General features: G+C 38.7%; 5 protein-coding genes and 1 non-coding gene across 9 annotated transcripts; 3 read left to right on the top strand and 3 right to left on the bottom strand.

Annotated features, from left to right (window-relative positions):
• Nucleotides 1–405: 405 nt before the first annotated feature.
• LOC141605082 (uncharacterized) lies at nucleotides 406–2,677 on the bottom strand. Of its 4 annotated transcripts, none has more exons than XR_012526295.1 (7): nucleotides 2,170–2,677; nucleotides 1,782–1,936; nucleotides 1,598–1,664; nucleotides 1,346–1,397; nucleotides 967–1,046; nucleotides 654–869; nucleotides 406–518 (listed from the first exon to the last, which is right to left on the bottom strand). XR_012526295.1 is itself a non-coding variant. In XM_074423708.1 (7 exons), exons 1-7 carry the CDS (start codon nucleotides 2,528–2,530, stop codon nucleotides 802–804), a joined length of 675 nt encoding a protein of 224 aa, XP_074279809.1. In that variant the 5' UTR covers nucleotides 2,531–2,614; the 3' UTR covers nucleotides 607–801. The 4 variants fall into 4 exon arrangements, 3 of the variants coding, with proteins under 3 accessions (XP_074279809.1, XP_074279808.1, XP_074279810.1); XM_074423708.1 differs by lacking the exon at nucleotides 406–518 and having other exon boundaries at nucleotides 607–869; nucleotides 1,782–1,796; nucleotides 1,905–1,936; nucleotides 2,170–2,614; XM_074423707.1 differs by lacking the exon at nucleotides 406–518 and having other exon boundaries at nucleotides 607–869; nucleotides 2,170–2,614.
• A 546-nt stretch (nucleotides 2,678–3,223) lies between these two features.
• On the bottom strand, nucleotides 3,224–9,226 carry LOC141605081 (sphingoid long-chain bases kinase 2, mitochondrial). Its single transcript, XM_074423706.1, has 12 exons — nucleotides 8,872–9,226; nucleotides 7,933–8,009; nucleotides 7,339–7,392; nucleotides 6,399–6,458; nucleotides 6,071–6,148; nucleotides 5,926–5,972; nucleotides 5,790–5,830; nucleotides 5,559–5,643; nucleotides 5,343–5,457; nucleotides 5,070–5,192; nucleotides 4,367–4,467; nucleotides 3,224–3,795 (listed from the first exon to the last, which is right to left on the bottom strand). Exons 1-12 carry the CDS (start codon nucleotides 9,047–9,049, stop codon nucleotides 3,666–3,668), a joined length of 1,089 nt encoding a protein of 362 aa, XP_074279807.1. The 5' UTR covers nucleotides 9,050–9,226; the 3' UTR covers nucleotides 3,224–3,665.
• Nucleotides 9,227–10,908: 1,682 nt separating this feature from the next.
• On the bottom strand, nucleotides 10,909–14,603 carry LOC141605086 (large ribosomal subunit protein uL5c). Its single transcript, XM_074423715.1, has 3 exons — nucleotides 14,266–14,603; nucleotides 12,270–12,470; nucleotides 10,909–11,468 (listed from the first exon to the last, which is right to left on the bottom strand). Exons 1-3 carry the CDS (start codon nucleotides 14,497–14,499, stop codon nucleotides 11,130–11,132), a joined length of 774 nt encoding a protein of 257 aa, XP_074279816.1. The 5' UTR covers nucleotides 14,500–14,603; the 3' UTR covers nucleotides 10,909–11,129.
• A 65-nt stretch (nucleotides 14,604–14,668) lies between these two features.
• TRNAV-CAC (transfer RNA valine (anticodon CAC)) lies at nucleotides 14,669–14,742 on the top strand. The gene has a single exon. It is a non-coding gene; the product is annotated as a tRNA-Val (tRNA).
• Nucleotides 14,743–15,753: 1,011 nt separating this feature from the next.
• On the top strand, nucleotides 15,754–20,780 carry LOC141605070 (uncharacterized). The gene is made up of 2 exons (XM_074423700.1): nucleotides 15,754–16,456; nucleotides 16,589–20,780. The coding sequence occupies exons 1-2, from the start codon at nucleotides 15,830–15,832 to the stop codon at nucleotides 16,673–16,675; spliced, it is 714 nt and encodes a 237-aa protein (XP_074279801.1). The 5' UTR covers nucleotides 15,754–15,829; the 3' UTR covers nucleotides 16,676–20,780.
• Nucleotides 19,006–19,566, top strand: LOC141607089 (70 kDa peptidyl-prolyl isomerase-like). Its single transcript, XM_074426450.1, has one exon. It carries the CDS (start codon nucleotides 19,006–19,008, stop codon nucleotides 19,564–19,566), a length of 561 nt encoding a protein of 186 aa, XP_074282551.1.
• Nucleotides 20,781–21,686: the final 906 nt, after the last annotated feature.

Genomic DNA, 21,686 nt, shown 5'->3' with positions numbered 1-21,686 from the left:
CGCGGTAAAACTGTACACCCTAACTTAAATTTAATAATATGTTACATATTAAAATATTCAAAATTTCAATATTCATTATACAACTGCATTAGGGAAAAAGAAAGTGGACAAGTTAAAGTGATTTTGGTTAAATTATTTAGTTTTTGTAAGATATTTTTGGTTTTTTTATTTCTTTTCCAAAACCGTATCAGAAACCGTATACCCGGTTTTGTTTTTGCCCGACCTGGATACGATACGGTTTTTGAAAACCGTATCGTATATACGGAAATTCGTTTAATTGAAACCGTATATCGTATCATATCCGTATATTAAAATCGTTTCGTATATTTTTGCTCAATGGTGGTGCGAAAAAAGAAAGAAAAAAAAAGCAATTATCAATTACTTCGTGACACGCGTAAGACAATATTTTGCTTAAAACGGTCTAAGGTAAGACCTTTTACAATTCCTTTTACATTTTAACATTATTTAAATTGATTGAGAGTACGTCTTAACTTAAGACAGGTGGACTGATAGGACCACTAAGGCGGTACTTAAAAAGACGAACAAATAAGGCTATAGCCAGTTAGTTACATGGTTACGTGTGTAAAGGGTGCAATACTTCCGCGCTAATCAAATACACGAACGTTTGAAACAATACCATCCCGATCACATACAATCACAGTAATTTGATTAAGCTAATACATGAGCGGTGGTTCTCATAACCGAATTTATTCCATATATTCTCGATTATAGGACGACGATTCCTGCTTCTACATGTTTGTGTGACACTGTTCCCATTTCTTGTATGACAGTAAGCCAGAGTTAGTTGCATTTTGTAACAGCCCTTGCTGCCATCTCAGTTGCTACCTCAACTGTTAACTTACTCTCCCCTGCAAAAGTAATGCTATTACTCGTAAATATAATTCATCGCTAACTACTTTTCTCTATGATCATATCAAAAAATAAACTAATTAACTTCTTAATTACCCTCGCTATAATTATATCGCCTTGGCATCAAGATTTGTTTGAACAAGATCGTTATGGGGACGTCCCGTTTCTCTATGTGCCTGACAACCACAGTAACAAAAATTAACTGGGACGCTATACTAACTAGAGCTGGCCATCAACACAGGCTGATCCAGTCCGCCCCGCCCTTGGCCCGCCAGTTTAGCAAAAATTTAAAAATATAAATAATTGGTAAGGCCCGCCAGCACGGCCTGCCTCGGGCCCTGGCCCGTGCCAAGCACATCCCAACCCGGCCCGGGTCTGACCAGGAGAGTCCGGCCCGGCCTCACCAGCCCGAGTACAGGTCTGAAAGAGCAAGTTTAATACTGTACATGAAAAGAAGAAAGGTTTTCTAATTTACCGGCAAACTTTACCGGACTCAGCATCAAAGTGGAACTCTGTACATCCGGTAGCTGCAATACATATGAGTACTCAAGTAGTAAGCTTTGATTGAGACGATCTTCTCACAATGTATATACCCTCGTTACAGGATCAGTTGTGTTTTGATGTTATATATACCGCATGGCATCAATTCAATACATAGAGAACTTTGGAAAACATTTCGTCATAGAAATGACTTCACATGATAATTTTTGTATGATCAAAGACGTACCCGAGAGTAGAGGTGTCCAAGGTAAAGACAATACAAAGCTGAATCGCCAGTGTGCAATACCCTTATCCTGAAATTGCACCAGCATTAAAATTTCGTCATAGAAAATATTTTTGTTTTCAGTCCAAGACGATAATTATTTTTTAAAAAATTACAAGATATCAATGGAATTAAATGGAGGAAGTACCGCCAAGTCTTCCCACTTGGTGAATTTCAGGTTTGATTTGAGAACTAGGGGGGCCAAGTTGGTGCAGTTCCTCTTGAATCGTCGAAGCCCTTTGTAGGAGTTTATTGGATCTGCAAATTCACAGTCCTCTTCATATGCTTCTACCGTCACATTTCCTGCAATTGCATGCAGATCAAATTACGCCAGTGAAACTAATACCAGTACATATCCGAGTGTCAAACACGACTACTTGTACAAAAAAAATGGTGTCAGTTCTGTGTTTGTAACAACCTGATGTTTTTTTTTCTAATGATTTAATTAAACAAAAAGCAAATAGAGTGTTTTTTTCTAATGATTTAAATGCAAATACAGATCCAAATGACCATATTGTAATGCCGAGGACACATACCAGTTACAATATATGAACTTTGAAAGTCTTGTATGATTGCAGCTACAACAACATCACGTTCAATTCTTCCCGAGGCATCGCCAATAAGCTCCTGGTATTCAACAACGGGGGCAGTAGTGGTCTGGGACGGTTGTAGAACTGCAGTAGCCATACCGAATAGTTCAGAAGCATACCATGCTATCTTAAGCACCACATTGTTGCGTTCAGTCCTGTCTTTTCTCTGTATCTTAAGCGAAGAATTGCTGCTCGTATCACCCTTGGCCTTACATTTGACACGAAGACGGAGTGGTGCAGTGAACTGCCTTATTTGCTGCTTGCTCAGGAGGGGAGTTGCCATAGCCTGTAGCATGTAGGACGCCATCTTGTGGACATAGGTTTCATGCAACGAGAAATATTTGTAACGCAAACTTGCAAGTTCCGACAAACTAACCTAGTTCAATCAGTACGACGCGACACTGTTAAAGTTCATTTTCGTACTTTGGTAGAGATTTAAACGTTTGTGTCCTGCACCTCACAATCTCAGATGCACCTGATATGACAAAAGAGAAGTATTGCAGAAGTAGCAATTTTACGTGTGCTGAATGCTTTTTTTTTTTGGGGTAAAGGTAATGAAATTCCAAATTGAACTCCTGTTTCCAGATGTGATTTGCCATTGTCAAGTTGTACTCGAAACTGATGACGATGTGTCTAACGTGTCAACGTATGAGTGGTCATGCATTTAAACAAAAGAAATAAAGCAACCAGCAATTACTTTGTGACAGGAGTAAAGGGACGGAAATTATTCTGTTGCACGAGTTTCAGGTATGCGTAGAGTTGTTCACCGCTTGATCCAGGCGTCCAACCTGCAAAATAAGCGCGTAGAGATACGACATTTTCAAAATTTACAAAAGTCGGAAACATTATCCAGTCTTGATCCAACAATATAAGGGTAATGCATGTTATCAATTCATCTTCCGTTATAGGTAGCTCCGTCAATGGATTTAGGAACCCAAATATGTAGACTATATTAATACAGAAGGTATATATGGCAGCAGTAGATCGGAAAATCAGGAACTTTCTAAACAAGTCGGGATTCATTTATTCATTCTGATTACCCGTGCAAATATCAGCAAAATTTCAGTGTCACAAAACTGATGTTATGCATAGAAATGATAAGCTTAATTCCAACTAATTGACCTTACTAAGAAATCGACATTAAGCTAAAGAAGAACTGTTAAAAAAGGTACATTCGTCTTATAATGAGACAATACGTCTTTCTTGCATCATCAGGCAAAACAGTGTATGTTGAACGACTAGTGTAGCGTGGCGATGAAAGACTTGCAAGTTGAACTTCTCGAGTTGCACCTAAGTCAGCAAAAGCCGATAACTGACCGTTTTGCAGTGAAAATGCTTAACTTGCCAGAAGAAACCAGGGATAGATGGCAGTCGACAGATCATATCACAAAGATGTATAGAAGACTTGTGGCTACTAGTTGTAGCCTTGTGGGTATCTTATGTCATGTCAGCATATCTATAGCACCGGGTAAAATGCAGAGTTTTCGGGGAAGAAAACCTAAATGTTCTCCATCAGACTGGATATATACGGTGTTACTGCCATCTAGTTGCTCAATTTCGATGGAACGTACACTGCAATGTTTAAAAAGTAAAATAAAACAATTATTGGATAGATGAAAAGCAATCTCACCAAACAAACTCTTAACTACTCGGTATGTTTCAACTAGCTTAGCTGGAAAAGTCCTTGAAGGTGTACTCATGACCTAGGTTCAGAATCATTCGGCAACAATATTGCTCTATGGACTCCCTTAACAAAAAGAGACCGAGCAGTTCCCCACTTCCCCTACTCTGAGGAAAAATGCTAGGGAGTAACGACTAATGAGCACACATGCACAAGTATGAAATATATAACTCCCACCTAAGCCTAAATGCCTAATCAAGAGATAAATTTGCTTACCATTAAAGAAAAAATTATAACTGCAGATCAATAGATGTTTCTTAATCTCATGTGCAACAAGATTTGACATTTCTACACATTTTCATTTTTTTATGATGACATGTTTGCCTAAGAACTTGTTCTTGACCTTCTCATATAAGACCTTAATACACAGAGACCATCATACAAAAAGGCAAACAGCGGATCACACACTTTCGCCCTTGAATTTAAGAAAATGTAGTTTTGTTATGGTCAACAAGAAATTACCTTTGTGAGATTACATTTTTTACGGACAGATGGGTTCCGTTATAAAGTTTGTGCAACTTCAAGACAAAGTCATACCACCTGAAATCCTGAAGGATTACAACCTGCACATAGAAATGTGGGAGTTGTGAGATAGATTTGCATTTCCCTGGTAGCACAACTTTTTAAACAATAAAGATTACTCCCATTCCAAGTTCCACTTATTTCCACGACAATTGTAACGAATCTAAACTTATTAGACCATTTTCTATAGCATGTCCTCTACCCGTGGTAAGAAAAATTTTGGAGCCTAAAATTTACTGTTACAGCTCTCAACTGACTTCTCAAATTAGTTTTTCTCTTACAACATTAGTGCAATGTCTCCACAACTCCTGTGAATGGTCCAAATGGACTCAACCTTAATCACGTGTTAACTATCGGAGAGGCTATATTTCGGAAGACCAAAATGCAAATGACATCGAGAATTGTATCGTATGAAGGCTGCTTCGAAATAAAAAGAATGGTAACAAATTTATGACTGCTACTTCAAAAGAAAAATAAAAGTAAAATGTGACCAATTTATGACTGCTACTTCAAAAATAAAAATAAAAAAATGTAACCAATTAAATAAAGCCATTTTGCTAGAATTATCAAAGGGCTTAAAAAAAGACAACTACCATGTGAGAGACTTGTATTGCTAGGGCTAAAAAAGGGAAAGTAACTAAACCTCAAAACTTCCATTAGAGGGCTCGGCATTGGGGGTAATCTTCATTCCACCACCAAAGTATTTTGCATTTCCAATACAAAGGGCCGTCACTTGAGAGTATTTCTTCCACTCACCATCATCAATCTAAGCAACAAAAAGCAAACAAACCAATAAAAAAACACGGGTCAGCATAAATGAGCCTATAAGGAGACGAGTATGGAAGGATTGCCAAAATATCAAAACTTCTAACAGGATTTATTAATATAGTGAGAGACAACAGGGTTCGCAACTCACCTTAACTCTAAGATCGACATTCTTGTGCCCCATGAAAGCTTGTAGTGCTCCAATAACATAACACAGGTTCCCAAAAGTTTTATATCTGGAAGCATAATAACCTGCCTTTGCACTCCTGCAAATACCACATGAATATTGTAAGCAACATGCAATTCTTAATAGGCTAGCAGAAAAAACATCTTAAGAAGCAGGCTTTTTCGGGAAAGCCAGACTTACAAATGAATATCAGCAACATTAATGAAATGATGAGGTTCTCTATCCTCTCCAGTTATGATGCCAACATCAATGCGTGACCTCGTTCCTTTAAACCACCTTATCAGCAAGTTTGACAAGAACATGGATATGAAACAAAATTTACAAGCGGCATAGAGTACATGACAACATAATAGAAATGGCAAGACCCACTACTCATTGACAAGGGCAATTGCATCAGAGTTGGCTACTCACCTTTAACGATACGTTCCACGGCCTCGTAAGGGTCATTTTTCCTGATCCAACAAAAAAAAGATATATTTCATTTCATTTCATTTCATACCCGAAAGATATGAATGACTAGAAATTAGAAAATTCTAAACAAACTAACCAGCCAAAAGTCCTGGCAAAATCTGAACCAGTGCCAAGGGGAATAAGCTGGGAAAAGGAGACAATACATAAATCAGCAGCCGGAATCTTTTGGGAGAAATCAACTATATCTGTCAACAAGTAGTTTGTTATAAGCAATCTCTTACACCAAGTGCAGTACTATGAGCAGGCTGTTCAGCATGGTTAGAGACAGGTTTTCCTTGCCAAAAGAAGCCATTCACAACCTGTACAAGTACCAGTAGTTTTTGCAAGATTAGATCCTCATTGTTGTCTCGGCATAAAGGATAGAAAAGCTGATAGGCATATGACAGAAACCAAACATCGTAACACAGACAGAGATGATATGTAAATGAAGTTTTATCATAGAAAAAGGTAAAACGTGATGTCTGGTCACTTTGCTATGTTACAATGGTAAACAATGCAAATGGTGAGATAAATTTACAAAAAAAATGAATTAAGCAGAAACAAACACACCTCATGAAGGGTTCCATCACCTCCAACCGCAATTACTGCACTAGCACCCTCCCTAATAGCCTATTGAAAACAATGCCACACAATATTAGCAAGGAAATCTCCAACTTTTTACCCTTAAGATTTTACATTTTTCAACTTGTACCTGATAAAGAAAAGTTATCAAACATGTCACCACAAGTTGAGCAATTATCACCATAAGTTCAATAGAAACTGGACACTATTGATGTTATTAATTCCAACTTCAAATTTATTACTATTAATCAGTAGATTATGATTATTAGAAAATAATGCAATAATATTATCCCCTTTATCTCACTCAATTAGCCTAATTTGACTGTGTTAAGGGGGGGATTAAGTATATACCTCAAAGTTATCATGTAATTTTCCAAAATATTGAAATGAGAAATTCTTAAGTACACGTGTACACCAGGTATATCACGTCAGGGTATACCAACCAATGAGATATTTAACATTTAGATTAATTCTCGTTAATTTTAAAACACGGTCCAAGAGAAACCAATGAAGGAATATACTCAAAAGGATTAATTTTCACTGATTTTAAAGTTTCAATTGAGAGTGTTGTCGAGTTTTCAACCTGACAGCAAGATGAGTTGATAACATGCATTACTCTTTATCTTTTAGTAGTTGCGATGCTGAAAACCCTATAGAAACCAGGTGATTCATTTGCAATTTTGCATAATTGTTTTCATATGCAGTAATTTTGCTATTGTAGTATATTACTCTGTAGATGAACAACTACGGGGTACACATTGAGATACATTTTCAGTTTCAGGGTACAACTTGACAATACCCTAAACCCACAGGAATTCAAGTTCGAACTTCCTGGATGGTAACTAAAAATCAGTGGATCCCTTCAGAGAAAAATAAAAAAGTACAATAAAAAGACGTTCAGCATATGCAAAATGCTTTACTGCAATACCTCTCTTGTTATATCAGTGGCATGAGAGGGACCAGATGTAAGAGACTCACATATCTGCCAAAGTGCGAAAAGGAACTTTAAGACAAAGCAACTCAATTACCAATCCAAAAAGAGCAGAATAGCTGGATTATGTGAGCAAGATGACGCAGTTATAACAATCATATCGACAAGCAATTCACCATAGCAGATCGAGGATACTAACAAGTAACAACGAACACCAATGTTTTTCTTTGCAAAAGAAGCAAAGCAAATCAAACTAGAATACCAACTTCTCTCTAGTATCTACAATACCAATTCTGCAAATTCTGTTGCAATCAAATTTCATGAACGGTTACAGAAATTACTGTTCATCCCCACGCATAACAATCACTTGACAAAAAAAATTAATAAACGATCTGCACAAACACTCATTTTCTTGGTAAATTTGATAAATAACAATTAGAATGCAGCAATGTTTCACTATGATTAAACTACCTAAATCATTGGCTCTCTTGCTATACTCCATTTGACAACCAACCAATAACGTTAACCTCAGGCGAAATTTTTTTTTACCTAAAATCAAAAAATAATAAAACAAAGAATAAAAAACCTCACGTTGCAATCATTAGGAAGGCGAGAGCGTAAAAATGGCAAAAGCTTCTTCCAGTCTTTTCCCGTCTTTCCATTTGCTCCTGAACTCATCATTTTTCCAAATCATAACAAACACCTTTAAAACATACATAAATGTGTAACAACATTCAAACAACACGTGGAAAACAATGAGATGAAACTCAGCATAAACCCCCTAGTCCCACCGTCTTAATCATTTGCTTCCCTTTGTCCGAAAACTTCCCCATGAAAAATCACAAAGGTAAACAATTGGCTGAAACATAAGGAAATTAAGCGTACACTCCCCCGCCTTAATCACTTGTCTACCTTTTTCGAAAACTTTCCCACAAAACATCACAAAAGGTAAATAATTCACTCAGTCATAGAAAAATTAAGCGTATACTCTGTCGTAAATCACGAAAAGTCGTAAAGGTACAAATTAAGACGTAACTTAGTGTACACTCCCTCCGTCTTAATCATCTATTCACCTCTGTCAGAAAACTTTCCCCACGAAAATCCGCAAAGGTGACAAACTGACTGAGACGTAAAATTAACCGCATACTCCTTCCGTCCTAATCATTTCTTTGTCGGAAACTTTTCTCCCAAAACATTCGCAAAGGTAAACAATTGACTGAGACCTAAGAAATTAAGCCTATACTCCCTCCGTCTCAATCATTTATTTCAAAAACTTTCGTCAATCGCAAAGGTAAACAATTGAGTGAAACTTAATAAATTAAGCCTATACTCCCTCCGTCTCAATCATTTATTTCGAAAACTTTCCTCACATAAAAATCGCCAAGGTAAACAATTGACTGAAACTTAAGAAATTAAAGCATATACTCCCTCCGTCTCAATCATTTATTTCGAAAACTTCCCTCACAAAAATTCGCAAAGGTAAACAATTGATTGAAACGGAACAAATATAACACATAAAAAGACGGATACCTCGAGGATTGACGACAAAAACAAGATCACGGCGGTTGGCGGCGGCGGCGGAAGAGGAGAGAGATAAATCGGGAGCCATGGAAGGAGGAAAACTGTATTGAGAAGTGGTAATTGTGGGTGTGGTTGGTATAAATCGCATCTTTATGACTGTAAATGTGGCACCTCCATATGCTGCCATTTTGAGGAGCTTTAATGGCGGATTTTGTTTTGTGTCTATCTCTTTTCTCTTTCTCCTAATCTGGATTATTAACTACCTCTTTGGTTTGTTATGGAGTGTTATTAATGGTAATCTGGATTAGAGCTGCTCAAAGTAGTTTTATGTCAATGTGAATGGTTGGATTAGTTTTCAGATTCTGATTACTCTGCCTTAATGAGAGGGACAATGATATTGGATAGAATCCAAATCAAGGTAGACATGGTAACCGGGTTAATTGGGTTGGGTTAGGTACTTAGGTCGTTATTTCGAGCCAGGTTATTTCCGGTTTGTAAGAATTCGAGCTTATAACATGTCAGTTAGTTGGGTTCGCTTCTGGAGTTCCGGGTTTGTTATTATTAAGGGGGCGTTTGGTTGGGGGGAATAAGGAAAGGGAAAGAGAATCAAAGTGGTTGATTCCTTTTGTTGTTGTTTGTTTGACACAAAGAAAGGGTAATCCATACCCCTCCTTACCCCCAAAACCATTCTCATCCATACCCCTCCCCCCCTTAGGGAAGCCCATAACCCCATAACCCCTTCTTCCTCCTACTCCCTATTTCCAGTTTTCCACCACTCCCACCAACACCCACCACACCTTCCCACACCGTCAACCACTGCCACCTACACCCTACATCCACCACACCGACACAACCACCACCAACAACGCCGACACAACCACCACCAGCGACGCCGCCTGTCAACGCTACCCCATATCCTCAACCACTAAACACAACACCAACACCTTCAATAATTCTCCCACCCCCACCAACCACCACCAACACCTTCCTTGGCCACACCACTGAAACCGCCGGACACCGGCCACACCAGATCTGGTGTTTTAAGGGGGGGGTGTTTCAAAGAGGGTTATGGCGGATTTTTTTAGAATGAATAAGGTGTTTGGGGTCGGGATTGTTGTGTTTGTTGAAGGCGTGAGGCGCGGTGATTAGGTTCGCCGTGGGGTACCGTGAGGAAGATCGGCGGCGCCGCTACTTGTGGTGGTGCCGGTGTAGCTAAAGGTGGCAGGTGGTGGGTAATGGTGGTGGAGGTGGTGGATGTTGGCTTTTAATTCCCTTTCTCTCTAATTTTCAACCAAACACCCAACTATAATATGGGTGATCCCATTCATTTCCCTCTCTTACCCTTTCTTGATTTCATTCTCTTACCCTTTCCCGTACCAAACGCCCCCTAAGTTATTTAAGGTAATTGTCGGTATGCAACTATAAATATTCGGGCCGAGTCAATTCTGGAGTACAGAATCTCAATTTGAGTATCGGGCCGGCTCATTTGCGCGGGGTCAATTTTGCCAAGACTAGTATCCTAAGAGACTGTCTTACACTAACTTAGAGACGTAATTACCATAATATGAGAGGTCTCCCATAAACACTACTGGAAGAACGTCTTACACGGAATTCGTGCATAAATAATAGCGTTATTTAAGTACTCCTTTCTACCTTAACATAATTTTGGCGTATTTAGGCGATTTAATTTCTTAATTCGAAAGAGTAAACTAAACCATTATTCATTTTATTGAGTGAAAATTATTAACCAGGAATAAAAATCTTTCAAATTATTCGTGTGAATAATGTATATGCAAAATTTTGCGATTCTTAATTTATTACTCCTAATAAAGTGAAAATTGTCATTCAAATTATCGTTTCTTTATTTATTACTCCGTAATAAAGTGTAAATTTTGAGATTTCTTAATTTATTACTCCGTAATAAAGTGAAAATTTTGAGATGCTTGCTTACATCTACACTACATCACTTGAGTTTTGTACCAAAAAAAAAAAATCACTCGAGTTACAGCTTTCCTACAAAAATCATGGTTAAGTTTAACAAAGGCATTAAGAGGAAATCACCTTACTCATTGATAAATTTGATAGTGGTTCTCCCTGCAAAACGTAGCTCGTTTAGGACTACACAAAATTAAATCAACAAATGAGCCAGCTCAAGCAGTAGTTGGGTTGCACAAGCATTCATTACAACTTTTACAGGGCATGCTAAAAAGGCAAATTAAGTAGTACATGGAAATACACACGGAGCCCCTCCAACGAGACGAAACCTACTAGTATTTCCTCCCCTTGTATCTTGAGTCGAAATGGTGAGACTTCAACTTCTTCTTGCGCACCACATTTGTAGGTCCACTACCCTCTCTGAAAGGCATTCCCATAAGAGCCAGCAATCTGTAGGCTTCCTTGTCTGTCTTGGCCGTTGTGGTTATGCAAACGTCCATTCCCCTCGCCTTGCCTACGATCTCGGGTTTGATCTCCGGAAACACACTTTGTTCACGGAATCCTACGCTGTAGTTCCCATGCCCGTCGAAGCTGTTAGGGTTTACTCCCTGGAAATCCCTTGTTCGAGGAAGAGCCAAGTTGATCAGACGGTCGAGAAATGAGTACATGACCTGCAAGTTCGCCAATGAGCAAGTCACGAAGTCACGAAGACTGTTAATGTTAAATAAATGGCCTTCCACTGTAACACTTCGCTTATCACCTTTGTCTAAAGAAACATCATAAATTAGCATCAGAACAAAGTAATGTCTTCAGTGAACCCAGACAAAAGCACGCAAATCGGCCCTCTATAATGGATGAATTGCTCTTGAGTTTTGGATTGGGGTGCACATCATGGAGGACACTTTTACCCTACACTTTGGAGGAATGGCTAAACAATTGGACAACATTAAGATCATGGAAGGAGAAAAGGATTATGCAAAGGAGGCTTGGTGCGTGATACTAGTACGCAAGTTTTTCGTGTTGAAAAGGATGAAAAGGATGGATTGTTTGTTTTTGTACTCGTTTTGTTATATTTCTGCCTCTTGTGAATTTTCTGGGACCCTACTCTCTGTAGGTCTCTGGGATTTTATCCCTTCTATTAATCAAAAAAAAAGTGAACCCAGACAAAAAATGAAGCATCAGACTTTTCAAGCAAGGACTTGCTTCGACTGGAAGTTATTGTTACAAGGGTGATGGGCGTCAAAACAAAGGAGGAAATGAAACCCTCTCAATCTCCTTCTGCCATCCACCACGCCCACCACAACCTTTTATTTCTTTTGTTTTTCACTTTTTCAGTTTATTATCCCATAAGAATGCCATCAATGAAGCAATTAGCAACCTCTGTAGGTGAAAACTTGTGAAGATGTAAACTAAATGCAATAAATCAAGTGTAGCTATGAACTACAGAGAGATTGACGATACTACAGGCTTACATTTCCTCGAAGTGTGACAGCAATCCCAAGAGTCTGACCCTCTCTGGTTTTAAAACCTGCAATGGATTTCTTTGCTTTTGTCTTCACAGGCTTCTGCCCAGTAAGGAGCGCCAACTCGTTGATTGCACCATCCAAACCCTTTTTGTTCTGTTCAGCATCTCCAATCCCACAATTCACCACTATCTTGTCAACTTTGGGAACCTGCCCACATTTCAAACCAGGAAAGTTAAGTTGAGAGGGCTGTATTTATTTTCTTACCCTTTCAAGCTTAGCTTATATGTAAAGTCACTCAGAGGTGCTATTAAACACTTGCTCCGTATTAATGACTTAAGTTCAAAACACGGCCGTTGTAGTATGAGAATTAACCAAAGCAATATATTCTCAAACATGTGAGTTCACTGCAGCAGCTGACTTAAAGAACCTCGCTGTCTCAGAAAGCTCTAGGATGCTATAGCAGCGCCAAACATCGCAAGAAGCCCTCTATTTTAGCTAAGGCCTAGCTAATGAACTAATGAAGTTAACCTTTCGTACTTGATAATCACTTAACCGAGACAAGCCTAAGAATAATTTTACAAGGAATGCAATACTAGCATACTACATACTATCATAAGAAGCAATCTACACAAAAAGAAAACATCAAGTCCTGTAGTAAAGAATCCCAGAAGACTTTAGCATCAGAATGAGGTTTACCAAAGAGGAGTACAATGTACAGACGATGAACAGGGTTTAAGAGTGGACTTGAGTTCCAATCACACATTGCATTCCAACAAATTGCTCACACAACTGAAGGGAAATTTACGAAGGATATCCAGGCATCCAGCTGAAATCCAATAACATACTGAAGTCGTACGACAATCACTTAAATCCCAAATATATTCAAAAACTCTATTCATTTCCCTTTCTTTTGCGTCCTTTCAATTTCCCATAAAAAATCCTCAAAAAGGAGAACATAGTAGAATTCGCCAATACACTTAATAGTGCAAAACTCGAGGAACTTTATCTTCATGTAAACAAGCACCTCAACCTATATTGCCATTTCCCTCACAAGTCACACCACATTTCACATTATAACAAAGAATTACACTATATGTCATGGTTTAATACAACGACTAAATTAGATGACTACACTATCCAAACTTCATATTCAACACAATTCTCCAAAAAAGACAATATCTCATCGCAATTTTTCAATAAACCACCCTAATGACCAACTAATTAACCATTAATACATGAATTCAACCTTATAAATCATATCTCTCACAATTTCAATACGCGAGACAGTCTCCTACTATTATACTCCCTCTATCCCGGTCATTTGTTGTCCTTTTCCATTTTGGGGTGTATCAGTCATTTGTTGTCCTTTCTATTTTAAGAATGAACTTGATGAGTAATTTGATCTTTCTCATTCAATTTGTTCCACTTGTCATTTAGTTATTGGCCTTTTCCTCTTTCCTTGGTCTTTGTGCCAAAACGAAAGGACAACAATTGACCGGGACGGAGGGAGTATATAATAGAAAAGAGCCGCATTCTACACAGCACAACAACAATTCCCTTGACTATATCCTAAAACAGAAATTCTTAGGTACACCGGGTATACCACGTCACCTTACTTACTCCTCAACCAATGACGAAGCTGGAATTGACAATACTTCCAATAAATAACAAAACATAATGCGAGTGAAATAAAAATGGTGCATTCTCAATTCTCATTGTCTAGGGTGTACGGTCATGTGTAAACCACAGTGGCTATTACATTAGCTCACCGTAGTAATGTAATAGCCACTGCAATTTCTTTAACTAACCTAACTTCAAATCCCGACTCCGCCACACATTTTGACTCCTCCGAGGGTACCTTTTAAAAGGAATTGGCTTTCAATCATTTTATTTAACCAACTAACTTCAAATCCCGACTCCGCCACAAACATTGACTCCGTATCATTCAATCAATTAGGAAATTGAACAATGGTAAGAAGAGAGAAAGAAAGAGAGTATAAACCTCGTGAATGTTGGCGTAAGAGAACTCGTCTTTAAGAAGAGGGATAATCTTCTCAAGGTAATTGGATTTAAGACGGTATGTTTTCTCATTCTCGGCTTTATCGACGAAAACAGCTACACCTGCGGAAGCACGGACCGTCATGACCGGTAAGGTGCGAGGCGGAGGTGCGGCGGTACGGAAGGCGGAGCATTGGCCGTGGAAGGTGGAGGACGTTGATTGTAGCAACGCCGCCATTGTTGTGTTTGCAACAGCAAAGAAGATAATTAGATAAGAGAGATGATGTTGAAGTAGAGCAGCAGAAGAACAAATGGAGGATTGGATGAATAGATAATGATATGTTGAGGATTGTGTTCTTTTTAAGAAACTATAGATATACGTTAAATGAACGAGAGATATCAACAACGTCTGGGTGGTGTAGTCGGTTATCACGCTAGTCTCACACACTAGAGGTCCCCGGTTCGAACCCGGGCTCAGACATTTTTGATTTTAAGTAAAAATAAGCTACCTCCATGCTCCATCTATAATACAGTAAACCTTCTTGATTTGATTTTATTAGGAAAAAACCCGTCTTGACCGTCTTATTATAGAATTTGTGTTTTTTTTAGGCGGAAAGACTAATGGTCCATATTTCGGGGTGATAACGAGCCGGGCTCGAGTTTGGCTTTGCTCGACTTGTGCTCATAAAAGAAAACTCGAAAACGAGCTCACACGAGCTTGAAAAAATTAAGCTCATTACCATGCCCGTGACTGTAGACCTGGCAAAAGGGTCAACCGGATCGGGTCAATTGCGGATAGGTTCATTTCCGGTGAACAGATTTCGGGTCGGATTATTTCGGGTGGCTCGACATATTTTCGGTCGGGTAGTATCAAGTTATTTGTGGATAATAATCAGTTCGGGACAGTAAAAATCCGGGTTGGGTTAAAGTTGGTCGAGTCAAATTGGGTTCGGATCTTGAGTTCGAGTGTTGGATCGGGTCAATTTTGTCAGGTCTACTCGTGAGCTTTAAACCGAGCTCGATTTGAGCCCATATATAATTGTTAAGTTATTAGTTTCTTTTTCTCTTTGGGTATTTTTAGAAACATGATTTCGAGGTTATATATAAAATTATCGGACAAATCAATAAAAACATTTGATATTGTCATACAAAGATATAATCACGATAAAGACTTTAATAAATAAGAGCACGACATTAATTTATCACACATGTTTGAGCCGCTCTAGAGCTTTTCAAGCCGAACTTTAACCGAGATTAACTCGAGCTACTCGCGACTCGCGAGCTGTCTCGTCTCGTTATCGCCCCTAGTTCATAACTCCATATGACTACTAATCGGTTCTTGTTGATTCCCAATGGAGTAGGCATGCAACTAGCACCAATAATATTCATGTTTAGGGGAGCTTTGCCTCTTCTCATTTATGAAGGGTTTTGGGAACTCAAGCCACCTTTATTTAGTCTTCCGTTGAACAATTTGGTCATTAATCACCTGAAAACAATAAACCAACTTCTTAGTATATATATACCTGAACAATTTTTGGTGCTTCAATTGCCTCTAAAACTGTAAAACAATGAGCGTGCGAGGGAAGAAAGTAAACGAATTGAAGTGGAGTTTGAAGTTAATGGTCGATTCAAAGCGCAAACAGGTAGTGTTTGCAGAAGCAGGAAAGGATTTCGTGGATTTCCTCTTCTACATTCTGTCTTTACCGCTTGCAACTGTTGTTAAACTGCTGAACAACGAAGAAATGACGGGCAGTCTACCCGCTCTGTACAAGAGTGTTGAATCGTTAAAGACGGAGTACTTTGAAGAGAATGTGAATAAAAATACAGTTCTCGTGCCAAAACATCTGATTGATCTTCCATTGTTGTCATTCCGTCATGCCCCGGCCACCTTACGTTATTTTAAGTGTCCAGTTCATAACTATGTAAGTTGCTGCGAAGGTGTAACTTGTGTTCAGGTTACGGATTATGACAGGTTCTCTTTACCCTGTTTTAACCAAATGACTGAGGAGGTGACATACACCTTCGTATCACCAGAATCAGAAAATAATGACCGTCCTGGATTCGTGAAGAAGTCGGTACCTTATATAGTGATGGATAATTTAGAGGTGCATCCTATGTCTTTAACTCTCATCAAGTCTTTTGTCAGTGACTTTGATTGTTTAGGCATGGACGAGGTTCAATTCGGCCTAAAAGAGGTACTATATATATCTTCGACAATTTTATCAAAACATTTACTCCGTTCTAAGAAAAACCTTTAGAGTCCAGAGGAACTTTTTAACTTACTTTCGATTTTTTTTTTTGCACCGTTAACAGTGACGTTTATGCAGGGATTGGCATTGTTGAAAGCTTCTTTAGAGACTAATAAGGTTCTTACTACTGTTTTCCTTGGATGGAAAATGAAAACCACCGAGTAGTGTAGTTAATTCAGCTGTCATCCTGCTGTGTTTCGATACCAAGTTCTTCTACGAAGTATTGTCTTTCGCATAAGGAAAAGCTATTATCCCGTTTCTCTTCACCAAAAAAAATACGGAAAAGCTATTATTCTTTTTTTTTTTTTTTTTTTTTTTGTAAATACGTAAAAGTCTTACATTACAGTAATATGGCTATTAAAGCCATACTCAAGTACTACAATGTAAAACCGAACAAGAAACAAGAGAGAGTGATAGGTCCTTAATAAAAAACAACTAGTAAGAAGCGATTTCCATAGGCAATCCGAAACTTGATGATAGATAACGAAGATCTGGTCACGAGCATCTTCACCCAAATCATCAGCTTGACAAACATTTCTCCTAGGAGATTGGATCAGTTGAGAAGTCGTGAGGCAAGAACGAGGTGCACTTACGCCACAAGAGCGTAGAAATTTAAAGTGGAAGGTAAGCCACGAAGGCCTACTGCCGGTGGAGAAAACTCTCCTACACCACGTAGCACGAACACAACAGTCAATGGACCAAACTCCAAAGACAAAGAGTAAGCTGACAAGTTGGGAAGAGGAAAACTCCACAACCAATCCCAACATCAAATTCACCCAGCTACAGACAATGATGAAAGAGGAACAGGACATCCTCTCACCCAAACCCACATGAAACCAAAAGTGGCCGTATCCAACAGCTGCCCAAAAGCACTGCTTCACCACTCCAACAAGACTAATTATTCGATAACTACGACATAAACTCCTATAAGAGGAGATTATTAAGAAAACCAAATTAGCTAGTAAGAAGAAATGAAACAACATAAAGTAACGGAAAAAGACCACCACCTCCAATCCAACCATCTACGCTGAAACATCCCATTATACAGCTGCTCATAAAAAATCAGCTCCCAAAACACTACAAAACACCCAGTAAAGTGACAACGAAAAGCCCGAATAGAATAAATCCGACCGAGACCCTTGATCCAATAAAAGACCAGACAACAAAAAACTTAAAAAGAAGCCAGCAAAGGAGACCCTCAGACGATCCATGACACACGGAAACAACCCGACAACACACATGCAAGCACCGAAACGGGAGACCGACCGACTCCAAAACCCAACAGGACACAGACAACAATCCGATTGGCGGGGGAAGGGGCGAGGGAGAGGGAAACGCCAAGTCGGACAATCAGACCCATAAAAACTAACAACGGACTATTTTTCTGGCTTTGTTGTTGTTATTAGTTTTTTCTTTCTTTTGATCTCCTTCTGTTTTGTTGAATGTTTTAATCCAAAGTAAGGATTATGTGTCCCATTTATCTAATTGAATTAGAAGTCTATTTTTCAGGACATAATGCGGCTCAGTTTAATTCAGTAAATTTATATCTACAACATAGTAATTCCTAGAACTTGCTTTATATAAGTATTTATGCTGTAAAAAATAATGATTTTTGATTTAAAATGTTGATCGTAGCTATACAACTCTCTCAAAAAGTCAGATTCCGACATTGGATGAGCACAATACATAGTGTATAAATTTGATCTCAATTCGTTTAAAAATACGCTTAAAACCCCAAGTTGCACAAAAATGATACTCCAGTATATCAGTATATGCCTCTTGTATAAACCGACTAAACCCAATATTCATACAAATATAGTTTTAGCTCATTTAATTCAAAAACCGGACAATAACACCTAATTTACGATAGTGAGAGAAAGTCTCCAGGAGAGAGAAAATTCCCCCAAATTAAAACCTAATTAAATCGCCTGTTCCTCGGCTCGCCGGCCGCTTTCCCCAACGCTATCACCCATTCCGTCGCCGGCGAGCCGAACTTGTTCTACTCTGATCGTCGTGGTTTCTGATAGGTGTAGTTTTTTAGGGATTTGTTTGCTCATCTGGTCTGTTGTTTGCTATCAAGGCCGATTGGTTTTCAATCTTGATCGCGTCTTTCCATCAAGTGGTGCGATTTCCTTGGGGCGGTTCTCTTCAGTGACCTGCTTCAGTGCAACATTACCGGTGATTCCTTCTTCTCTGTCTTGTGGTTTTAGCTGTTAATAGTCCAGTCCGTGTCTAGTTCAATAAGTTTTCAGTACTTTTCGGCTTTGTCGGTCTGTTATCGCTGTTGTTGGGTTGTTATTAGCTGATTTCTCTCCGATCTTTAAGTCCGATTAGTTTTACTGGGTGTTGATTTCTCTTGGTTTCTGGTTGCTGGGCCTTTCGAGTTTTCGTTTTGTGTTGTGGGATCATCTTCTGTCTCCCCAGTTCGTGTTGATTGCTCTTGCTGAGTAGGAGCTTTTTTGCGTGATTGGTTCTTCTCCTCTGGTGTGGAACCTATGGATTCCTCTACCGTTTGTCATCAATTTCTTGAAGACTTTGCTTGTGCCCATGTTAATGACGGGTTTATGGACGGTGATGGGGAGAGGATGGTTGGCTGTTTTATGAATCTTCAGGGGTCGCCTTTGGTGGAGGTGAAGAAGCTTAAAGACAAGGGGAATTGTCTTTTTAGGCAAATTTTTTTTGATAGGGCCGCAGCTTGTTACGATGAAGCTTGTAAACTGTTGGGTATAAGTTTCGGAATGATTGGAGGAGAAGATGTCCAATCGTTATCTGACCTTGCGGTTTCCCTTAACTCTAATCTCGCTGCTTGTGCTATTAAGCTTGAGGAGTACAGAGCTGCTGTTGAGTTGTGCACTATGATTTTGAACAAATTTCCTCGTAATGTTAAGGCACTTTTTCGTAGGGCACTTGCTTGTGTAAAGTTAAAGAGGTTTTTGGAAGCTGAAGTGGATTTAGTTGAGGCGTTAGTGGTCGAACCTAGGAATAAAGATGTTTTAAGGGAATTAGATGTTGTAAAAGGCCACCTTCTCATAAAGAAAAATGGTAAACGTGTTTGAGGTTGCTCCTGAGGATGGCATGGTTGGGAAAAATATGAAGAAGACGGCTGTTTCTGATGTGAGTATAAAAGATCAGATTGCGGAATCTAACTACAATATAAAGGATAGTGAAAGTGTGATCACGGAGGTGATGGGTGACCAACACGTCATTGAAGTAAAGGCTAAAGAAGAGAGGGTGAATATGGAGGTTAAGGATGCTCAAGGTAATTGTGGTACAGATTTGAAGGCTAGCTTAAAGAAGAATGATCATATTTCTAATGAGAGAGTTCTTGAGTTCGCTAAAAAAGATGGAGGAAATTCCCGTCTAAGGATCCACGGACAATCTTATCAAAAGCTCCTTGAAGGTAAAAAGTTGAGCTTTTACAATAAGAAGGAATTGTCAACTATTACAATTCGGGTCCTTAAGATTGAGACAACTATGGAGGGAGGCACTTTAGGCTGTAAGAAGAACAAAAGGAGGCGACGTCATAAAAAGCGGAGTTCTAAGACGATTGTCATGAACAAAGACATAACTTCTTCAAATATCATCAATGTGAACCATGATCTTCCCAGAGCAAGTTCGAGTGCGTGTGTTAGTTCGGCCGTTTCCTCTATTCCCTTTGGTAATCAAATCCTCCATGGAACTACTACAGCTGTAGCTCATAATTCAAGCTTGCCTGACTGTTCAGTGAACGACACAGCCAGCTCAAAAAGTTCTCAAGTTCTGAATGATTCGACAGTCCATCAACCTTTCATATTTTCAGCTTGTCCTAAGCAGCGTAAGATCTCTTCGTTTGATAAGCTATCATGCGCCTCTTCTTCGTCTATGCTTTGCAGGTGCCCTTTTAATCATCGTGGTAACGAGAAAAGGAGAATTACCATCAAAAAGAAGAATTATAGCAAAGGGGATGAATCTCCAAGACACATTTTATCTACTTTCTGTAAAAGTAGATCCTTCTCCCATAAATTTCTACGTCCTCGTGGCGTAAGTGTATCTTGTTGCAGGTGCTCTCCTAAAGCTCAAATATCGAAGAAAAGAAAAGATAAGACATCTTCAGATTACTACATCAGCAACTCTTTGAAGAAACCCCGTTGTTTAAGAACACCCGCCCCTAGTTTAAATTTTTGTTATAATAATGTAGTGTTTGCACCTGACTTAGAGATGCAGGTGTGCTTTGTATAAGGAACCTTTCTTTACGACTGCCAAAAAAAAAAAAAAAAAAATTCAAAAACCGGAATTAAATAAGGGAAAATTGAAAATTACAGCCTTTTAAATATACGTTTTTCATAAGAGACTTCAAAAATGAAACATCACCAGACATGTACAGCACTGTATTCATAACTAAGCTAAATTTTTATCAAAATGATCGATCAAGTTGGATGATCGGATCATCACTGGGCCACGACTCACCATCACCAGGTATCATAGTTCAACTTCTGGTGAAACAAATAGGGTACGAAAGAGTATCAATTATCACTTCCAGTGGCAGCTTCATTTCTAACAAATTACTTGCATCTTACACACGGCGTAACTAATTGTTACTCCGTCCCAGTTATATATTGATCTTAAATATAATAATCTAATCTTCTTTTGTCACATTTCTTATTCAACCAATAAGTTCCGGATCTTCGATAAACTCTAATCATCTAATCTTCTTTTGTCACAAATAAGGATTATCAACTATTCCTAAAGTAATACGTTTGACATCAATATCACCTAAAGTTGACAATGCCAAAACAATCGTGCTGTATCACGGGGTTCACATAATGTTAGAGACAACATTTTCAATGCTAGAAAAAGGGATAATTTTCCTGCTGCAAGTACTATCATTAGACATAATGTTTCTCAGTCACCAAATAACCAAACAGTTTCAATTTGACTAGAATTTATGCTGACAGTACACTAAATTTGCTTGTCTAATGTACTTCAGTACTTGTGATCTACTCCACCACCCGGATTCCTACTATCTTCTTACGGTTCACTGATTTCTTGTTTAAAATACAAAAACACTACAGGGTCATTTTAGAATAACTTAAATATCTTTGACGTTTTGATGAACACGGTCTCAAATTAAAGGTAACACAGTCTCTGTTATGTTGCTAGACTAATCAAATTAAAGGTTTGATTGATTGGACGAAAG

Source organism: Silene latifolia, chromosome 10 (genome assembly GCF_048544455.1).
Source record: "Silene latifolia isolate original U9 population chromosome 10, ASM4854445v1, whole genome shotgun sequence".
Taxonomy (NCBI): domain Eukaryota; kingdom Viridiplantae; phylum Streptophyta; class Magnoliopsida; order Caryophyllales; family Caryophyllaceae; genus Silene; species Silene latifolia.
This window is presented reverse-complemented; position numbering and strand designations above follow the sequence as displayed.

Excerpts from the sequence above, each read along its gene's own strand:
- LOC141605086 (XM_074423715.1), bottom strand. The coding sequence starts at position 14,499 with ATGGCGGCGTTGCTACAATCAACGTCCTCCACCTTCCACGGCCAATGC. Across the intron at positions 12,471-14,265 it reads CTTACGCCAACATTCACGAG|GTTCCCAAAGTTGACAAGAT; the intron begins GTTTATACTCTC and ends AAATGTGGGCAG. Across the intron at positions 11,469-12,269 it reads CTGTCACACTTCGAGGAAAT|GTCATGTACTCATTTCTCGA; the intron begins GTAAGCCTGTAG and ends GCGAACTTGCAG.
- LOC141607089 (XM_074426450.1), top strand. The coding sequence starts at position 19,006 with ATGGATTCCTCTACCGTTTGTCATCAATTTCTTGAAGACTTTGCTTGT.
- LOC141605081 (XM_074423706.1), bottom strand. The coding sequence starts at position 9,049 with ATGGCAGCATATGGAGGTGCCACATTTACAGTCATAAAGATGCGATTT. Across the intron at positions 8,010-8,871 it reads TTTTGTCGTCAATCCTCGAG|GAGCAAATGGAAAGACGGGA; the intron begins GTATCCGTCTTT and ends TGATGAGTTCAG. Across the intron at positions 6,459-7,338 it reads CCACTGATATAACAAGAGAG|GCTATTAGGGAGGGTGCTAG; the intron begins GTATTGCAGTAA and ends TGTTTTCAATAG.
- LOC141605070 (XM_074423700.1), top strand. The coding sequence starts at position 15,830 with ATGAGCGTGCGAGGGAAGAAAGTAAACGAATTGAAGTGGAGTTTGAAG. Across the intron at positions 16,457-16,588 it reads TTCAATTCGGCCTAAAAGAG|GGATTGGCATTGTTGAAAGC; the intron begins GTACTATATATA and ends ACGTTTATGCAG.
- LOC141605082 (XM_074423707.1), bottom strand. The coding sequence starts at position 2,530 with ATGGCGTCCTACATGCTACAGGCTATGGCAACTCCCCTCCTGAGCAAG. Across the intron at positions 1,937-2,169 it reads AAGTTCATATATTGTAACTG|GAAATGTGACGGTAGAAGCA; the intron begins GTATGTGTCCTC and ends ATGCAATTGCAG. Across the intron at positions 1,398-1,597 it reads TTGGACACCTCTACTCTCGG|CTACCGGATGTACAGAGTTC; the intron begins GTACGTCTTTGA and ends TATGTATTGCAG.